Source organism: Alexandromys fortis, unplaced genomic scaffold, assembly GCF_014885135.2.
Source record: "Alexandromys fortis isolate MF-2015 unplaced genomic scaffold, M_Fortis_MF-2015_v1.1 scaffold_218, whole genome shotgun sequence".
NCBI lineage: Eukaryota > Metazoa > Chordata > Mammalia > Rodentia > Cricetidae > Alexandromys > Alexandromys fortis.
In genome coordinates, this window is record NW_026068112.1 from 743,873 (window position 1) to 761,366 (window position 17,494).

Here is a 17,494-nt window from a genome sequence, read left to right on the forward strand (position 1 = left end):
CTATGCACAAAGAAATAAAGAAATCCTGTCTCGGGCTGGAGAGATGGCTCAGAGGTTAAGAGCATTGCCTGCTCTTCCAAAGGTCCTGAGTTCAATTCCCAGCAACCACATGGTGGCTCACAACCATCTGAAATGAGATCTGATGCCCTCTTCTGGCTGCAGGCAGACACACAGACAGAATATTGTATACATAATACATAAATAAATATTTAAAAAAAAAGAAATCCTGTCTCGAAAAACAAAAAAAGTCTTTCTTTATTCTTGAAAATTTCATACATATATACAATAAAATAGGATCATATTCTCCTCCCATATCCTCCCTCCAGGTCCTTCCATGTGCCTGCAACATGCTCCCCTCCCACCCAACTAATTTCTTCTTCACATTGATTTTCCTTTTCTTTCTTTTTGTTTTGTTTTTCGAGACAGAATTTCTCTGTGTAACAGCCCCGGCTGTCCTGAAACTCTCCCTGTAAACCAGGCTGGCCTCGAACTCACAGAGATCCGCCTGCCTCTGCCTCCGGAGTGCTGGGATTAAAGACGTGCGCCACCACTGCCCAGCTGATTTATTTTCTTTTTAATTAGGTGTCTAATGTGTGTTTGTGTGCACATGTGGGGCTGTGCACGTGTGAGTACATGTGCCCACAGAATCCCAAACGGGGTGCTGGATTCCTTAAGGGTACAGGAGATTGTGAGCTGCCTGATGTGGGTGTAGGTGATTAAACCCACGCCCTCTGCAAGAACAGTACGTACTTTGGGGGGGGGGTAGAGGGTGAGACAGGATTTCTCTGTGTAGCCCTGACTGTCTTGGAACTCACTCTGTAGAACAGGCTGGTCTCAAACTCAGAGATCTGCCTGCCTCTACCTCCCAAGTGCTGGGACTAAAGGCGTAGGCCACCACACCTGCCTTTTCTTTTATTTATATATAACCCTGCACATTATACCTCTATAAGCGATGGGATCTGGAAAGCACACACACACCATGCCAGAAATTTGGATGGCACACCATACTTCCTGACTGCTGGCCACGACACGCCAGGAGACAGCGCTTCCCTGTACTGCTTGTCCTCCTCCTGCTACACACTTCCTGAGCCCTGCACGGAGAGGCGGCTGGCTGAATAAAGACGACCCACGAAGAGCCGCACACTCACTCAGTCTCCTGTTCTCAGCACGTTGGACAACTGCCCTGTGCAGAAACAAGGTTCTCCAGCGAAGACTGAGATCAACCCAAGTGTGTGTCAACACACAGCTCCAAAGGGCAGTTTGTCAGCGCGGCCACTGAGCACAACAGGGGCAGGCCCCACGCCCGGACCTGTGGCCACCAGGATTCTGTTGTTTACCTACAACTGCACCTGTAGGCAGGGCTGTCCGGTGTGCTGGACTGTAGCATGCAGGGCGTGCAGCACTGGGCCCACTGATGCTTCTGTCCTAGAAGCCTGCACAACACCTTCTGAAATCTAGTCAGCAAAGAGAGGATTTTGCGCTAGCTTCAGCAGCACATATACTGCCGAATATCGGAACAATGCAGAGATTAGCATGGCCCCGTGTATGAATGACACACAAACTCATGAAGCGTTCCATATTTTTGAAGAATCTATCTATCTATAATATATCTATATTATAGATATATATATAATATAGGTATATGTCTATAATATTATATATCGTGAAGCATTCCATGTTTTTTAAAAGATTTATTTATTTATTATGTATACAACATTCTTTCCATGCCTGCCTGCGGGCCAGAAGAGGGCACCAGATCTCATTACAGATGGTTGTGAGACACCATGCGGTTGCTAGGAACTGAACTCAGGACCTCTGGAAGAGCAGTCAGTCAGTGCTCTTAACCTCTGAGCCATCTCTCCAGTCCAGCATTTCATATTTTTGAAGAATATATCTATATCTATCTATCAGAAGACATTCTGTTTTGAGCACAAAGTCTGATCAGTGAGCTTTTGCTGTCTGTTTGGGCCTTATGGTATGAGACAGCCTCGGCTAGGCTGGCTATATTATGTATTCGGATCCTCCTGACTCTGACGCCAAGTGCTGGAATTACAAACGCTCAGTACCACGCCCTGCTCAGTCAGCACTCTTTGTCTTCTATGTGCCCCTTCCCAAGAGGGGCTTTGAGTGAACATCTGCTTCTTGCACAATTTTCTTAGCTCGCTCTCTAAAGGCAGGGCCTCACTGTAACCCAGGCTGGCCTGGGACTCACTCTGTAGCCTAGCCTGGCCTTGGAGCAATCCTCCCAAATATTGGGATAGCAGGCATGAACACTAGGCCCAGGCCTTTTCTGTTTTCTTTTTGGTTTTTTTGAGACAGGGTTTCTTTGTGTAACAGCCCTGGCTGTCCTGGAACTCACTTTGTAAACCTGGCTGACCTTAAACTTACAGAGACCCACCTGTTTCTGCCTCCTGGGATTAAAGACACCAGGGCCTGGTTTAGTCCCAGCCCTTATATAATTTTACACACACACACACACACACACACACACACACACACACACACAAAGACAGAAAGAAACAAAAAAAAAAAGGAAAAAACCCCACTTTTTTATGCTCCAGAGAGGACCCACAAAATAGCTGAGGCGTCAGAAAGTGCCCCAGGCCACCGACCCAGGGAGGTGACAGCTGCGAGCTCTTTGGTGCACAGCCATCTCTTAATGGGAAGGACTATTTGTGTCCTTCAGCTCCCCGCAGTTACAAATGTCAACAGCAATGGGCCTTCCCTCTAGCCGCTCCGCAGGGCTGGAAAGCCTGCCCACCCGTCCTGCAGTTGGTGTCCTCAGAGGTGAGGGGCTTTGGGCAGCCAGGGTCAGCGCTGAAAACCCCGCCCCGAAGAGGCAGACTGCCTTTGATCCCCCGCCCGCCCGCCCCTGCGGTCCCCAGCACCGGCAAAGGGGCTTTCCCCCTCCGAGAAACCAGCTCTATAAATACACCTCTGGGTTAGGACTGTGTGTCCACAGCTGTCCTTAGAGAAGCCACACCTCCAGACAGGGGCGCTGGCTCAGGGTCTTCACCGACCCAGGATCTGAGCCCCCTTAAGGAGGGGCCCCAGGGAGGCCTCTGTCATGTTTAGTGACACCTTTGTGTGCACAGGTTTGTCCTTGTTTTTGGTGGGGTTCTTTATGCTGGTTTCTTTTTTGGTTTTTCTTTTTTGTTTTTGGGTATTGTTTTGTTTCAGTTTTGGTTTTTTGAGACAGGGTTTCTCTGTGTCGCCCTGACTGTCCTGGAACTCACTGTAGACCAGGCTGGCCTCAAACTCACAGAGATCCACCTGCTTTTACATCTAAAGTGCTGGAATTAAAGGCGTGTGCCAGCTAACAAAAACAAGTCTTTAAAAAATAAAGTAAAACAAAGGTGTGTGCCACAATAGGCAGCTATTTTTAAGTTATGTTTATATGCGTGTGGGGGAGGGTATTTGCACATGAGTGCCGTGCCTGCAGAAGGAGTGGTCAGATCCCATGGAGCTGGATTACAGGGCCCAAGACTTGAGAGCTAGAAACAAAACTTCGGCTTTCTCCAAGAGCAATGTGTGTTGTTAACCATGAGCCAGTCTCCAGCTCCCTGACCGATTCAAATGGAATTATTCCTTTCTTTCCTCTTCCCTGCTTTACTCCCCGCTCCTGCTCCCTTCCCCCTTTTAAAGCCAAGCTTTCTTCCATCTTCTTTTGATAAATATTTTTTTTAAGTTTTTCGAGACAGGGTTTCTCTGTAATGATAAATATTTTTTGTGTGTAAGTGTTTTGCCTGTACATATGTATCATGCACAGACCTGGAGCCCAGGGGGGTCAGAAGAGGGCACTGGAGCTCTTGGAACTGGAGAACAGTTGGAAGTCACCATGAGGGTGCTGGGAATGGAACCACGGTCCTTGCAAGCACTCCTGGGCCTCCACCTCTGGGGTGGCCCTGAGTTCACAATCCTCCGGCAGGCCTCAGCCTCTTTAATGCTAGGATCACACGTATTACCACCAACCTCATATTTCCTGTAACCCTACAAGCCATGGACACAGAACATGAAAAACAAAGGGTTTAAGCCGTGCTTGTCCTGAAAGAATGTAGGGATTTCCTGAGAAAACAAAATATGCATGTTAAATTTCAAATAAGGCTAAAATTCTGGCTTATCCCAATACTGTAATCCCAGACTCAGGAGGCTGAAGCCAGAGGCATTCATGGTGAGTTTCCATCAGCCTGCCCTGTGTTCGCAGGGGCCTGTCTCAACAACAAACAATAGTATTCTGCTTTTTCCAGGGCTGGCATGGATGCCGGGCTATCGGCATGTGAAGCTCAGCCCAGGACTGTTTTATGTGCACAGCCATCACCTTTGAGACGGCTCCTGCTCCCACAGAGCCCCATGTTAAGTCCGAAGAGGGCAATGCTCACGGGCAGGGCCTATTCTAACTTGACTCAGCACGTTGAGGGTGGAGACTAACTCCTGTGCCCTCAGCAAAAGCTATCCAAGAAATATTAGGCAGGACATCAAGGGCTTTGTGGTTCTGTGGACTCACAGGACAATGCTGCCAGTGCTTCTACAGTGTTTGACATGTTGGTTGTGAGCCTTCAATGGCTGAGCCATCTCTTTGACCTTATGTGGGTGTTGTTTATTGTTGTTGAGATTGGGATGGTCTCACTCTGTAGCCCGGTCTGCCCTAGAACTTGATGGCTTTCCCAGGCTGGTCTTGCACTTGCAGTGGTCCTCCTGCCTCAGCCACCCAAGTGTTGAGATTAGAAATATACACAACCATGCACTATGTGTTTTCGTCTTTCAAAAAATTTACAAGGTTGGGGCTGGAGAGATGGCTCAGTGGTTAAGAGCATTGCCTGCTCTTCCCAAGGTCCTGAGTTCAATTCCCGGCAACCACATGGTGGCTCACAACCATCTGTAATGAGGTCTGATGCCCTCTTCTGGCCTGCAGACATACACACAGATAGGATATTGTATACATAATAAATAAATATTTAAAAAAATTTACAAGGTTGGACAGGTATGGTGGTGCACGACTTTAATCCAGACACAAGGCAGGTGGATCTGTGTGAGTTGGGGGTCAGCCTGGTCTACACAGCGAGGTCCAGGCCGGCCAGGACTTCATAATAGGACCCTGCCTCGAAAATAAACAGCCAAATAAATATTTACAAAAAGACAAACAATATAAATAGAACAAAAAGCACAGAAAGTAAAAGCCTTTTTCATTCCTTCTTCACTCGGCACCCTTTCTGCGTCATTCTTCCACATGGACAGACATTTCCTGCCTCCCATTCTACAGACGACACTGCGGCATCGAAGCTGAAGTGCTCGTGAAAGACCACAGAGCTGGCAAGCGCTCAAGCTGAAATTCAAATCCAAATTTGTCTGACTCATAATTCAACGTGCATTCCTTCCGCTAAGCTCCGGGGTGTAAAATTTTATGGATGAAGAAACCGAGGCTCACAGACGTCCTCGGCCATCAGAGCCACACGGTTCACTGCCCAGCATGGGAAAAGTGGAAGGGATGGCATGGGCTGCATGGAGGAGAGGGCCTCGGCTTGGGTGGATCTGAGCTTGCGCAGGGCTACTGGGTCCAGTTTGTGAATCCCCCAGCGGTCCGCGACTTGCCCGTGTTCTTCGGGTACAAGGTCCACCAGAAGCTGCTGTGCCAGGGTCGGTGGGGACCCAAGCCCCGGGGTGGGCGCGGCAGCGGTGCCCGCTGCGTGGCTGCACAGCTCGTAGCCGTCGGGTGCGCCCGGGGTGGGTGATTGCGGCCGGCGCGTGGCGGGCGGGGCGCGGGCGGCGCGGGGCGGAGCCTGCCGCGGGCGACGCTGTCCCCAGGCTCCCAGCCGCGGTGGCCGCCGTGGAGGGCAGCTGGAGAGAGCGGGCGCAGAGAAGGTAGAGGCTCCCCGACCCCCGCCCGGGCTCTCCTGGTCACAGAACAGCGGACCCTGGGGCGAATTCCTGGGGAGGGGGTCTGGTCCCATCATCCGGGCGAGGACTTGAGCCAAGATTCCTATTAAGTCACACAGTGAAATTGGAAAACATACGGGACCTCCCTGCAAGCCGGCGCCGCCCGCTTCCTCCCCGAGGGGCTTCGAGAGGATGCGACCCGACGCCTGCACTCCGGGAACGCAGGGCTAGGGTGTCCGGGAGGGATGCGGGTGAGTGCCCTTCGCACAGCTCAGCCTGTTGGGAGAGGCTGAGGAAAAAGAAAGACACCTGTTGGGATGGAATTCTGACGGGACAGCAACTCTTCTCTGCCAGTCCAGTACTTACTGGCGCTTCTTTCCCCCAGCAATGGCTCACTTGCCCAAGGTGAGCCCGAGGGTGAGAAGGGGTTAGCTCCGTGCAGGTCACTTTCCTTGACGTCAATTGCCCAATGTGGGGCGTGACCAGGAGCAGCCCAGGTTGGTCCTTACCAGGGTCCACCTTGACTTCAAGGTACCCGCGTCCAACTTCTGCCTTCCTCACCCTGGGCGTGAAAAAGGGACAACAAGCATACATTTGTGCCGGGAGGGGGGAGTCTGCTTCTGCTCCCCTATGCAGGGGAGGGTGGGGTGGACTTTTCCAGAGAGGGAGCCAGGCCTGGCCCTGGCCCCAGGAGTTCTCGTCACCCCCCACCCCTCACTTCTCCAGAGAGCTGCCAAAGCCAGCTCAGGACAGGATTATGTGTACTGGGTAGACCACGGAGAGGCTGCAGGGACAGACAGACCTGGGGGAGCAGAGAGGAGCAGAGGGAGGTGGAGAGGGGACCAGCATCGGAGAAGAGACAGGTTGTGTGCATCACCCCTTCTCCTTCCTTCCAGCCTCACAGGGCGGGCAGGTAGAGGGTTAGTGGGTGGGTTGAACATCAGTGGCTGGCCCAGCAAGGGGAAGGAGAGGGTTCAGCCACTCTGTTCCCTTCTGCAAATTCCCAAGTCCTGGGGTCCTGGGGAGGGGGAGCAGGACCTAACTTTGCTTTCCCTGTCTTTCGCCTGCCCTGAGCTGGCCTGCCTTGGCCCACAATCCTTGGATTCCCCTGGTGCTGCCGTTCAGATCCAACAGAAACAGTGTTTTTCCTGGAAAGCAGAACTGAGATGGGATGAGGGGCGTGGGTGAGAAGGAAGGGGCTTGGAGGGCAGGGGGTAGGGAGAGACAGGCCTGGAGGACAGGGTACCCAGTGTTCAAGGCTAGACTTCAGGCTGGACTTCCTTGATACCAGGAGAAGCTGCTGACTGGGAAGTCTGAGCAGCTATGACTGCATCTTCCCCTTCTAGGTGCCCAGCCATTTTGGCTGCGAATTGGAAGACAAAATAAAAAGAAGAAAACTAGCTGTCCATGAACTAAGTCGCCCTGAGCCAGTGCCTCGTGGGTGCTGGCACCCACAGGAAGCTTAAGTCACCACCATTCGCCCACTTAGCTTACCCCTTGGACAAGAAAGGGCCTGTGGTAGCCCAGATGCCCTGGCCGTCTATAAGGAGCTTTAGCTAAGAGGGGAAGAAAGAGGCCGGAGGCAGGTAGGAAAGGAATGCCCTTGTGATTTCTTTCCTTCCTTCCTTCCTTCCTTCCTTTCTTTCTTTCTTTCTTTCTTCCTTCCTTCCTTCCTTCCTTCCTTCCTTCCTTCCTTTCTTCGTTTCTTTCTTTCTTTAATTTGGTTTGGTTTTAGGGAAGGAGGTTTTTTGTTTGTTTTGAGATGGGGGGGGGTCTCACATCACCCAGGCTGGCCTTGAACTCCTGATCCTCCTGTTCCCTATCCCAAAGGATGGGATTAAGGCTTTTGCCCCCACACCTGGTGCCAAGGGCCCTCTGGCTGACGGCTCATAGGGGCGCCTGGCATAGCCTGCCTCCTAGGTCCTAGAGCTCTGGAGAAAGAATGTCCCGGTCCAGCTGCCTACGCACTGTCCCTCCTCAGGGCTTCTGGAGGAGCTAAGCCATCTTGGGCCATAGGGAGGGACTCAATTGAACTGGAAGGCTGAGGTCAGCCCCCCACCCTGGCCTCAGCAGATGACAAAGAGTGTTCCTTGTTGCTCCCACCCTTAGGTAGTAAAGGGGTGGACCAATCTTCCCTCTGCCCCGCTGGTGCTGTGCTGAGACAGCCCTTCAGTATCCCGGCTATCTAGAGGGTAACCAGTGTGCTGCTTCCTCCTTAGAACACCCTCTGTGCCCAGATGCCAGAGTAGCTACCCTGTCCCCTGCTCCCCAGCCCAGGGGCAGTCAAGGGAAGAGCAATGGAGACCTGATCGGGCAGGTAAGAGCAAGGGCTGTCAGTGCAGAGACCACTCTGTCTCTAATAGTAAGGGAAGGGGCTGGGTAGTTGCGGCAGACGCCTTAAACTCAGGAGGCAGAGGCAGGTGGAGCTCTGTGAGTTCAAGACCAGCCTGGTCCACAGAGCTAGTTCCAGGACAACCAGGGCAACACAGGAAAACCCTGTCTTGAAAGACCAAAAAAAGAAAAGAAAAAGAGAAGGTAGGGATTGTTAGAAGGGGTCTGGTCAGTGACAAGGGACTTCTGCTTCCTGAGAAGTTTGCAACCAGGATGTGGGGAGCCTGGGTGGGGGTGGGTAATGTCGTAACACTCCTGGCTCCCTCTGACGGCCCCCACCCCTTGACGTGCAGGCTCTGGCTATGTGTGATGCTGCTTCTGCCTCTTCTTCAGCTCTGCCAAGATCAGGAGGTGAGCCCTGGCCAAGGGAGCCGCTGCTACTCTGCCCAGAGTCCCCCTACTATGCCCTGGCCTCCCCTTTACGGAGGCTTCACTTTCTCCCTGGGAGACTTCAGCCCCTCATCCAGGCTTGTCCCAGCCAGTGTCCCTGCCAACTCCCTCCCTTTTGGTTAGAGAACCCAAAGGCTGGAGTCTGCCCCTCCCAACACATGTGACCTTGGACAACTAACAACCCTTGACCCTTGACACTAACTGACCGCAGTTGTGTGTCCTCCCACCCCCATGCAGCTGTTTGGACCTTCTCTTCCAACACCATCAGAGGAGGACCAGGTTCCTGAGGGCCTCTGGGGACATTGGGGCCGGTGGGCCCCCTGCTCCCAGCCCTGTGGGGTGGGGGTGCAGCGCAGAAGCCGAACATGTGAACTGCACCCTGGCCTATCACTTCCTCCCCGACCCCCAAGACATCCAGAAGCCCTCCGGCCCCGGGGTCGGGATCAGGGCTCCAGACCCCAGACTTCCCGGGATCCCCAGTCCCTGTACAGACCACCACCTCGGGGAAGGGGTGGCCCTCTTCAAGGTCCTGCTTCTCAACTGGGGAGAGAGAAGACCCAAGAGACTCAAGGGGCCCAGAGGTGAGGCCCTGAGGGCCCAGCAGCGCAGGGAGAGGTGGAGGAACGAAAAGGGGCAAGGGGGCTTCGCCTCTACAGGCTGATCTTTCAGGATATGAACTGGGGAGACGGGCTAGGAGATGATTCGAGTCTGCACCATCCTCTCAGGTCCCGGGTTCGAGACCCTATCAAGCCAGGGATGTTTGGTTATGGGAGAGTGCCCTTTGCCTTGCCGCTGCACCGGAGCCGCAGGCACCCCCGCAGACCCAGACTGGAGCAACCTAAGAACTCTACAGGGGAAGGGTCCCTTCCATCCCAGCCTCTAAGCACAGAAGCAGCCCCTGTAGACCGCAGCCCTCAAACGCAGCTACCCGAACTGCATGCCCATCCCGGCTCCCCCCAAGCTGAAACTCCAAAGCCTGGAAGTACTCAGATAGAGGTGCCCCCCAGAAGCGGTTCTGCTCCCTCTGACACGGGGATCCCTTCACCCACATCCTTCGTTGGAGACAGTAGGTCTTTCCAGGGATCCCCTGGGCCACGGATGCCATCTTCCCAGGGTTGGAACAGTCCCCAGGGAGCAGAGCCACGCCCTCATCCTTTCCCTTCTGTCCCCCGGAGTCGGAGTCGAGGCCAACAGAGCAGGGGGCCCTGGAGACCTCGAGGGAGTCCTCCCAGGTCCCCAGAAGGCTGGCTGCCTCTGACAAGAGACTCCAGCCCCCGCTGGAGCCTTTTTACTTCCGGTAGCCCTGTTCCAAAATGCCCTGGGGAAAGCGAGCAGCTGAGAGCCTGCAGTCAAGAGGTGAGATCTTCTCTGGGTCCCCTACCCCAGGCTCTCATGTCCCCTGACCCGAGTCCCCAACCCAAGTCCTCAGCTTGTGGGCTTAGACCTCAGGGTGGTGTTTTTTTTTTTGTGTGTGTGTGTGTTTTTTTTTTTTTTTTTTGGTTTTTCGAGACAGGGTTTCTCTGTAGCTTTGGAGCCTGTCCTGGCACTAGCTCTGTAGACCAGGCTGGCCTAGAACTCACAGAGATCCGCCTGCCTCTGCCTCCCAAGTGCTGGGATTAAAGGCATGGGCCACGTTCTAACTTTAGGGCAGGAACCTTGGTGTTCTGGGGAGCTGACCCACCAGTATCCAGTCCCTAGTCCAGCCCTAGCTTGCACCCCAGGTTTCCTCCCCGGTTCTGATGCTGTGTATCTGCCTCCTCAGCTTTGCCCCCCTGAGCAGCCAGACCCCAGAGCCCTGCAGTGTGCCGCCTTTGACTCCCAGGAATTCATGGGCCAGCTGTACCAGTGGGAGCCCTTCACTGAAGGTGCAGTTTCTAGTCCCCTGGCAGGGCTGGCTCTTCTCTGCCTCCTGTGTCTTAATTCTCAGGTCTCAGCAGAGACAGCCCTGACCTGAGAAGGGCCGAGCGTTCAGAAAGTGACGGGCGGATGGCCGGGACATGGTGGGCTGGGATGCCTCTTGGTTGTGATCCGGGAGGGGTGTGAATGTGACCGGGTCACTGGGGCCAGCAGAGACATCTTTGTGCTGTTATAGCGGGCGCTCCCAGGTTACTGTCCACTGGTCAGCTTGTCACCAAGACAAACCCATGGTAGGATGGCTCAGTGGGTAAAGACGCTTCAGCCTGATGGTCGGAGTGTGGTCTCCAGACCCATCACGGAAGGAGGGGACCCACTCCTGCAAGCCGTCCTCTGACTCCCACATGAGCACCCCACTCCAGACACACTCCAAACAGCAACAACAAAACCCCCTTTTTGATGGCCAGGTGCAGAACTTCCCCTGTTTTAGGAGAATGAGGTAGGATAATTAGTAAAATTCATAAGCTTGACACCACATAGCACAACAAAAACAAAAAACAAACAACAAAACCCTAAGCATAGGAAACTGCACCTTCCCTTCCTCCACAGCAACTTCAGGAGGACTAGCGGGACTCTGGGGGTGCTCCCTCCGTTAGGGACCCCCGCTAACTATCATGTCTTACCCCTCAGTTCAGGGTTCCCAGCGCTGTGAACTGAACTGTCGCCCCCGTGGCTTCCGCTTCTATGTCCGTCACACCGAAAAGGTTCAGGATGGGACCCTGTGTCAGCCTGGATCCCTAGATATTTGTGTTGCGGGTCGCTGCCTGGTGAGGGAGGGCAGGGTGTTGGTGAGGGAGGGCAGGGTGTTGGTGAGGGAGGGCAGGGTGTTGGTGAGGGAGGGCAGGGTGTTGGTGAGGGAGGGCAGGATGTTGGTTTCCACACTAGCATGCATGCATGCGCACGTGCACGCGCGCACACACACACACACACACACACTCCTTTAATTTATTATTACAACAGTGGAAACACCAGACTGGGGTGGCCAAAAGGAGGTTCTTGTGGTCCAGCAAGGGGTGTGTTGTAGGCAGGATCCCACCGGACTTGGCTAGGCTTCTCTGCAGTTGGTTGGGGATGGAGGAGCAGGTCAGGGGGTGAGCTGGGGGCCCTGTGTGGAGTAGGGCCGGGTGTGAGGTGTGCCTGGCTTTTGTGTGGCCCCTGCCTCACCTCACTTTTCCCAGAGCCCCGGCTGTGATGGGATCCTTGGCTCTGGCAGGCGTCCAGATGGTTGCGGAGTCTGCGGAGGTGATGGCTCTACCTGCCGGCTCGTTTCGGGAAACCTTACTGACCGAGGGGGCCCCTTGGGCTATCAGAAGATCCTGTGGATCCCTGCGGGAGCCACCCATCTTCAGATTTCTCAGTTCCGACCCAGTTCCAATTACCTCGGTGAGAAACTCAGTCCTAAGTCCCAGTCCACCCTGTTTCTTTGATCTGCCTCCCCTCTTCAACACAGCAAAAGGCCAAACAGGAAGAGGTTGGTGGCCTTCCCCCAAGCCTGGTGGAGTGTGTGAGGGAGGTGGATGACTGAGGTCCCGAGGTCCTAGGGTTCTGGGCAGGTGGCATGCACCAAGGCTCGGGAAGGTATGCCACTGTCACTGAGAGTTCAGGGTTCTGTCTTTCAGCACTTCGAGGGCCTGGGGGCCGCTCCATTATCAACGGAAACTGGGCTGTGGATCCTCCAGGGTCCTATTCGGCCGTCGGGACTGTCTTCCAGTACAACCGTCCTCCTCGGGAGGAAGGCAAGGGGGAGAGTCTGTCAGCCGAAGGCCCCACCACCCAGCCGGTGGACGTCTATGTAAGCCTGAGGCGGGAGGTGCTAGACTGCTGGAGAGGGAGGCCCCTAAGGGTAGAGCCCTGGGAGTCCCTTAGGGAGAAATCTGGTGTAGTCCCCTCTTGTCACCCCAAACATTTGCTATTTTCTCTCCTCAGATGATCTTTCAAGAGGACAACCCAGGTGTTTCTTATCAGTACGTCATCGCCTCCCCTCCTGCCCTGGAGAGCCCCTCCACCAAGCCTCCAGCCCTTCAACTTCAGCCTGGTAAAACTAGGATCCTCAGACCCCACAAAAGGGGTGCGGCTGTGATGGGTGCCCGGGTTGCAGAGAAGCATCTGATTGGGCTCCTGGACTCCCCTGCAGAGATGCTGAGGGGAGAGCCCCTACTTGCTCCAGCTCCCCGCCCAGTTCGGACACCAGGCACCCTCCAGCGTCAGGTGCGGATTCCCCAAGTGCCTGCCCTGACTCACGCCAGGACATCTCTGGGGTCCACCGGATACTGGAAGCAAGTGGGGCATTCCGAATGTTCAGCATCCTGTGGCAAAGGTGAGCCTGCATGCCTGTCTTGCTGGCGCATCAGCCCAAATCCGTATTCTGTGTATCTATATAGATTCCATCTCCTGGACCCGTGGGTCTGTACTGGACCCTGTGTCAGGAACCTCACTGGAACTGGGCTCTGAGTTCCTGCCTCCCCTGGCTGCCCTCTTATTCCCTTCAGGTGTTTGGCGCCCCATTTTCCTCTGCATTTCCCGTGAGTCAGGAGAGGAGTTGGATGAACAGAGCTGTGCCACGGGCGCCAGACCCCCAGCTTCCCCTGAACCCTGCCATGGACCCCCGTGTCCCCCATAGTGAGTATGGTCCACAGGGAAGGTTAGTCCACAACCTTCTTACCTGGACTCTAGCAATTTCCTAGCTCCTGGCTGCACGGAGACGTTAGATTAGAAAGGTTGGCATCCCTTAGTCTGTGGAAACCCTGGCAGCTTCCTTCCCGGCTAGGAATGCAGCCTCCAGCTGTGAAATGTGCACTTCTCCCCTGAGGGTCCCAGCCGGGCATCCCCACACAATCCCCACACATCTCTGCCCATCTTTCTCTCTGCCCCACCCACGTTCACAGCTGGGAGGCTGGGGAATGGACGTCCTGCAGCCGGTCCTGCGGCCCTGGCACCCAGCACCGCCAGCTGCTCTGCAGACAAGAATTTGGAGGCGGTGGCTCCTCTGTGCCTCCAGAGCGTTGTGGGCATCTCCCCCGGCCCAACATCACCCAGCCTTGTCAGCTGCACCTCTGCGGCCACTGGGAGATTAGCTCTCCCTGGAGCCAGGTGAGCGGGTGGCAGGTGCGAAGAGCCCTGGAGAAGACAGGGCAGTGGTTTTCCCACCGTTTTCTCTGTCATCAGAAATTACAAACAAGACCTACATGGAACCCCAGCATTAGGGAGATGCACGGGGATGGGCAGCCTGGAGCCCTGTGCTCGGCTCCCGCGGTCTGTAAAGCCCTGGTTCTGTAGGACGGCCGGAGGATGATGGGTAATGCCGGGTCTCTGCTTTCTCGTCCTTCAGTGCTCAGTACGTTGTGGCCGTGGTCAGAGAAGCCGGCAAGTCCGGTGCGTGGGAAGCAACGGCGACGAAGTGAGCAAGCAAGAGTGTGCTTCCGGGCCTCCCCCACCGCCCAGCAGAGAGGCCTGCGACATGGGACCCTGTACCACAGCCTGGTTTCACAGCGACTGGAGTTCCAAGGTGGGGCCCACAAGCCAGGCTTCCCTGGTGACCATGTCTCAAGCCACCCTGTCACAACCTGTCCAAATCAGCTTGATAAACTTTTATTTCTCTTGGCCTAGGACCTCAGAGCTAAGTGGGGAGCTTGCATTCCCAACTGTCATTTTAGGGCCTGGAGGCCTATGTGAAAGGCCAGCCTGGGCCACGTAGTAAGTTCCAGGCTACATGACCTAGAGCAGAACCTGTCTTAAAAACAATAGCAGGCTGGGCGAGGCAGTGCACACCTTTAACCCCCGTTAAGGCAGGTGGACTTCTGTGAATCTGTGGCCAGCCTGGTCTACATACTGAGTTTTAGGCCAGCCAGGGCTACAAAATGAGACCCTGTCTCAAAAACATCATCACCACCACCACCACCACCACCACCACCACCACCACCACCACCAACAACAACAACAACAACAACAACAACAACAAAACAACCAAATAAACAAAAATGAAAGAAACAAGAAAAAATGGGCTGGAGAGAGGGCTCAGTACTTAAGCCCCCTCCCTGCTCTGCTGGAGGACCTAGGATCAGTTTTAGGCACCCACAGCAAGTGGCTCACAACCGAGGCTAACTCCAGCGCCAATAGATCTGGCGCCCTCTTCTGGCCTCTGTGGGCATATGCGGCATAACAAAATTGGTGAGGTGGCTGGGTAGAGGAAGAGCACTCACTGGGCAAGCTTGACAACTGGGTGAGGTCCCTGGGCCCTACAGTGGAGGGAAAGAGCCAGCCCCTGTGAACTCACCACACACCGGCTGGGTGTTGGCGCAGGCCGGGGAGGCAGAGGCAGGAGGATCTCTGTGAGTTCAAGGACAGCCAGGACTACCACATAAGAGACCCTGATTATTAAGATAATAATAAATAATAATTACATAATATAGTAATAAAGTTTTATTTAAAAATGAGATGGGATGCAGTTAAATTGGTAGTATGCTTGTCTTAGCTTGTGCGAGGCCCCACTTTTGATCCTAGTATCACATGAACCCGGTGTAATGGCACACACCTGTAATCCCAGCACCCAGGAGGTAGAGACAAGAGGATAAGAAATTCAAGGTCATCTCAGCTTCACACCAGGGTCGAGGCCAGTCTGGAAACCTAGCTGTCTGCCTCCTCTTACAGGCTGGTACCCCAGGGCACTCCTGAACCCTCCCCTCCTGTCCAGTCACCAGCAGCCTCCCTTCACACGGCCGCTCTCACTCTCTACAGTGCTCAGCCGAGTGCGGGACAGGAATCCAGAGGCGCTCTGTGGTCTGCCTTAGGAGTGGGGAGACCCTCCAGGGGGACCAGGAAGCAGTAGCAGGAAGCGCTGAGCAGGGCTGCCCTCTCAGAAGCCGCCCTCCTGACATGCGTGCCTGCAGCTTAGGGCCCTGTGAGAGGACATGGCGCTGGTACACAGGGCCCTGGAGTGAGGTCAGCAGAGGGCCGGGAGATGGGGGGCAGGAGGGAAGCCAGTCCTGATGGGTCCCACACCTGGAACTGGAGTGATCTCTCTTCCCCGCTTACACAGTGTTCCTCGGAGTGTGGATCTGGCACGCAACACAGAGACATCATCTGCGTGTCTAAACTGGGAGCCGAGTTCAATGTGACTTCTCCCAGCGACTGTTCCCACATCCCCAGGCCCCCTGCGCTGCAGCCCTGTCAGGGGCAGGCCTGTGAGGACCGATGGTTTTCTACTCTCTGGAGTCCGGTGAGTGCCTGGCTCCCTTGCCCTGCTCCACGTGGGCCTCTAGCAAAGAGGCTCACTGCACTCAGCCCAGGACAACTCAGGTGAGCGCTCATGCTGCCCCACTTCCGGGAGACTGGTGGACCTTGGGCCCCTGGATAATGTTCCTCCGCTATCTTTCGGAGAGGGAGGGGGTAGTCAGAGGAGCAGCCCTGGGAACTTTAATGTTGACTGACGGCTATGGTCTCCCCAGTGCTCTCGCTCCTGCGAGGGAGGCACGCAGACACGGGAAGTCCAGTGCCTGAGTGCCAACCACACTCTGAGCGCCCGATGCTCTCCTCACCTGCGACCTTCCCGAAAGCGGGCCTGTAACAGCCAGCCCTGCCACCAGCGCCCGGGTAAAGAGCTTCCCTGCCCACCCCCAGCAGAGGGGATTTAGCTGGAATGTGGGCAGATGAGAAGACTGGTGGGAGCGGGTAACACACTTCAGAGAGATGATGTCAGTCCTGTCTTGTGCCATTGACCTGTCTTCAGATGACCAATGCAAGGACAACTCTCCACACTGCCCCCTGGTGGTGCAGGCCCGGCTCTGCGTCTACCCCTACTACACAGCTACCTGCTGCCGCTCGTGCGCCCACGTCCTGGAGCGGTCCCAGCTGGAGCCTGCTTGAAACGGGTCCAAGAGATCCTTCTCTTCACGGTTTTCTTACGCTAGCACTGGGCACCCACTGGCGAGCCCACTCTGTATCCTCTGGCTTCTCACCTGGTCTCTGTCACCAGAGATGTCTGCCCTCCGCTGTGAGAGGATAAGGGGACTGTTCACCTGCTGTTGGGTTTGCTCTATTGCGTGACGCCCTGAGATGTGAACCTGGCCTATCTGGGTGTCTGCCTCCGCGTATGTGCCACTTCCCCAAAAGCAGACTGGGGAAGAGTGGGAAGTGGGCGACGCTTGTTTCCCGGATGCTTTCTGGGCTGAGGAGGATCAGGGTGACCTCCCCACAGAAGTCTACTAGTGTGTGGGAGCTACTTAAAGTGTGCCCCCCACAAGTTCCAGTGTGTGTCCCAATCCTGATTCCCAGGTCAGGTCTCATACCTAAGCTACCCTGGTGCCCCCCCCCTTATCTAGCCTCTGTATCGCTACCTCCCCGTCAGCTAGGGGACCCTTGCTACCCTACCTTGCCCAGGAAGGACCAGGCCTCTCCGGAGCAGGGACCAGTTGTGAAGAGGATGAAAAAGAGAGCTGTCAGTATAAGACACCCTAGCCCCCGCCCCCACTCCACACCGAAAGTGATGCCCATCCCAGAACTAATTTATTTTTTATTAAAGTTGATTGCGACAAATGACGCTCTTCGTTATCCTGAGGACCCCGCTGTCTGAGCAGTGGTCCAGAATATGGTGTGGACAGGGGACCGGCACTTAGGATGGGAGGAAGGGTAGGCCCTAAGGGCTATGGAGTACGGATCAGAGCAGCCTGGCTCAGAGTCCTGGGATCCTGCTCTGCCCCACAATTGCAGATGGCCCATTGGCCACTAGGGGTCACTGCCTCTCCCGGTTTAGGAGCCGTGGGCTTTTGAGTAGGCTCTTCCTGTAATCTCTGGAAATCCAGTAGGACTTTCCCGGGCCAAGCAGGCTATGTGAGTGTCTGTGTGTGGGGTCACTGTTCAGGGCCTCTCTCCCTGGCCCTCGCTTGTCTTCCCATGGGTGCACCTTACCCCCTTCCCTTGCTCAGCAGAA

General features: G+C 54.9%; 1 protein-coding gene and 1 non-coding gene across 3 annotated transcripts; both read left to right on the top strand.

Annotated features, from left to right (window-relative positions):
- The first annotated feature begins 1,477 nt into the window (after positions 1 to 1,477).
- LOC126490049 (U6 spliceosomal RNA) lies at positions 1,478 to 1,584 on the top strand. The gene has a single exon (XR_007589094.1). It is a non-coding gene; the product is annotated as a U6 spliceosomal RNA (small nuclear RNA).
- A 4,163-nt stretch (positions 1,585 to 5,747) lies between these two features.
- Adamtsl4 (ADAMTS like 4) lies at positions 5,748 to 17,103 on the top strand. 2 transcript variants are annotated; one of them, XM_050124579.1, is made up of 20 exons: positions 5,748 to 5,859; positions 5,986 to 6,125; positions 7,221 to 7,460; positions 8,094 to 8,191; positions 8,559 to 8,616; positions 8,893 to 9,236; positions 9,381 to 10,011; positions 10,418 to 10,520; positions 11,200 to 11,336; positions 11,748 to 11,952; positions 12,189 to 12,361; positions 12,496 to 12,604; positions 12,704 to 12,886; positions 13,059 to 13,188; positions 13,455 to 13,659; positions 13,898 to 14,074; positions 15,304 to 15,507; positions 15,605 to 15,784; positions 16,014 to 16,158; positions 16,295 to 17,103. In XM_050124579.1, the coding sequence occupies exons 5-20, from the start codon at positions 8,575 to 8,577 to the stop codon at positions 16,429 to 16,431; spliced, it is 3,105 nt and encodes a 1,034-aa protein (XP_049980536.1). In that variant the 5' UTR covers positions 5,748 to 5,859; positions 5,986 to 6,125; positions 7,221 to 7,460; positions 8,094 to 8,191; positions 8,559 to 8,574; the 3' UTR covers positions 16,432 to 17,103. The 2 variants fall into 2 exon arrangements, with proteins under 2 accessions (XP_049980536.1, XP_049980537.1); XM_050124580.1 differs by lacking the exon at positions 7,221 to 7,460.
- The last annotated feature ends 391 nt before the right edge of the window (positions 17,104 to 17,494 follow it).

Coding starts and splice junctions, on each gene's coding strand:
- Adamtsl4 (XM_050124579.1), top strand. CDS start 8,575: ATGCTGCTTCTGCCTCTTCTTCAGCTCTGCCAAGATCAGGAG. Junction 9,237..9,380: donor GAGACTCAAGGGGCCCAGAG/GTGAGGCCCTGA, acceptor CCATCCTCTCAG/GTCCCGGGTTCGAGACCCTA. Junction 13,189..13,454: donor GGACCCCCGTGTCCCCCATA/GTGAGTATGGTC, acceptor CCACGTTCACAG/CTGGGAGGCTGGGGAATGGA.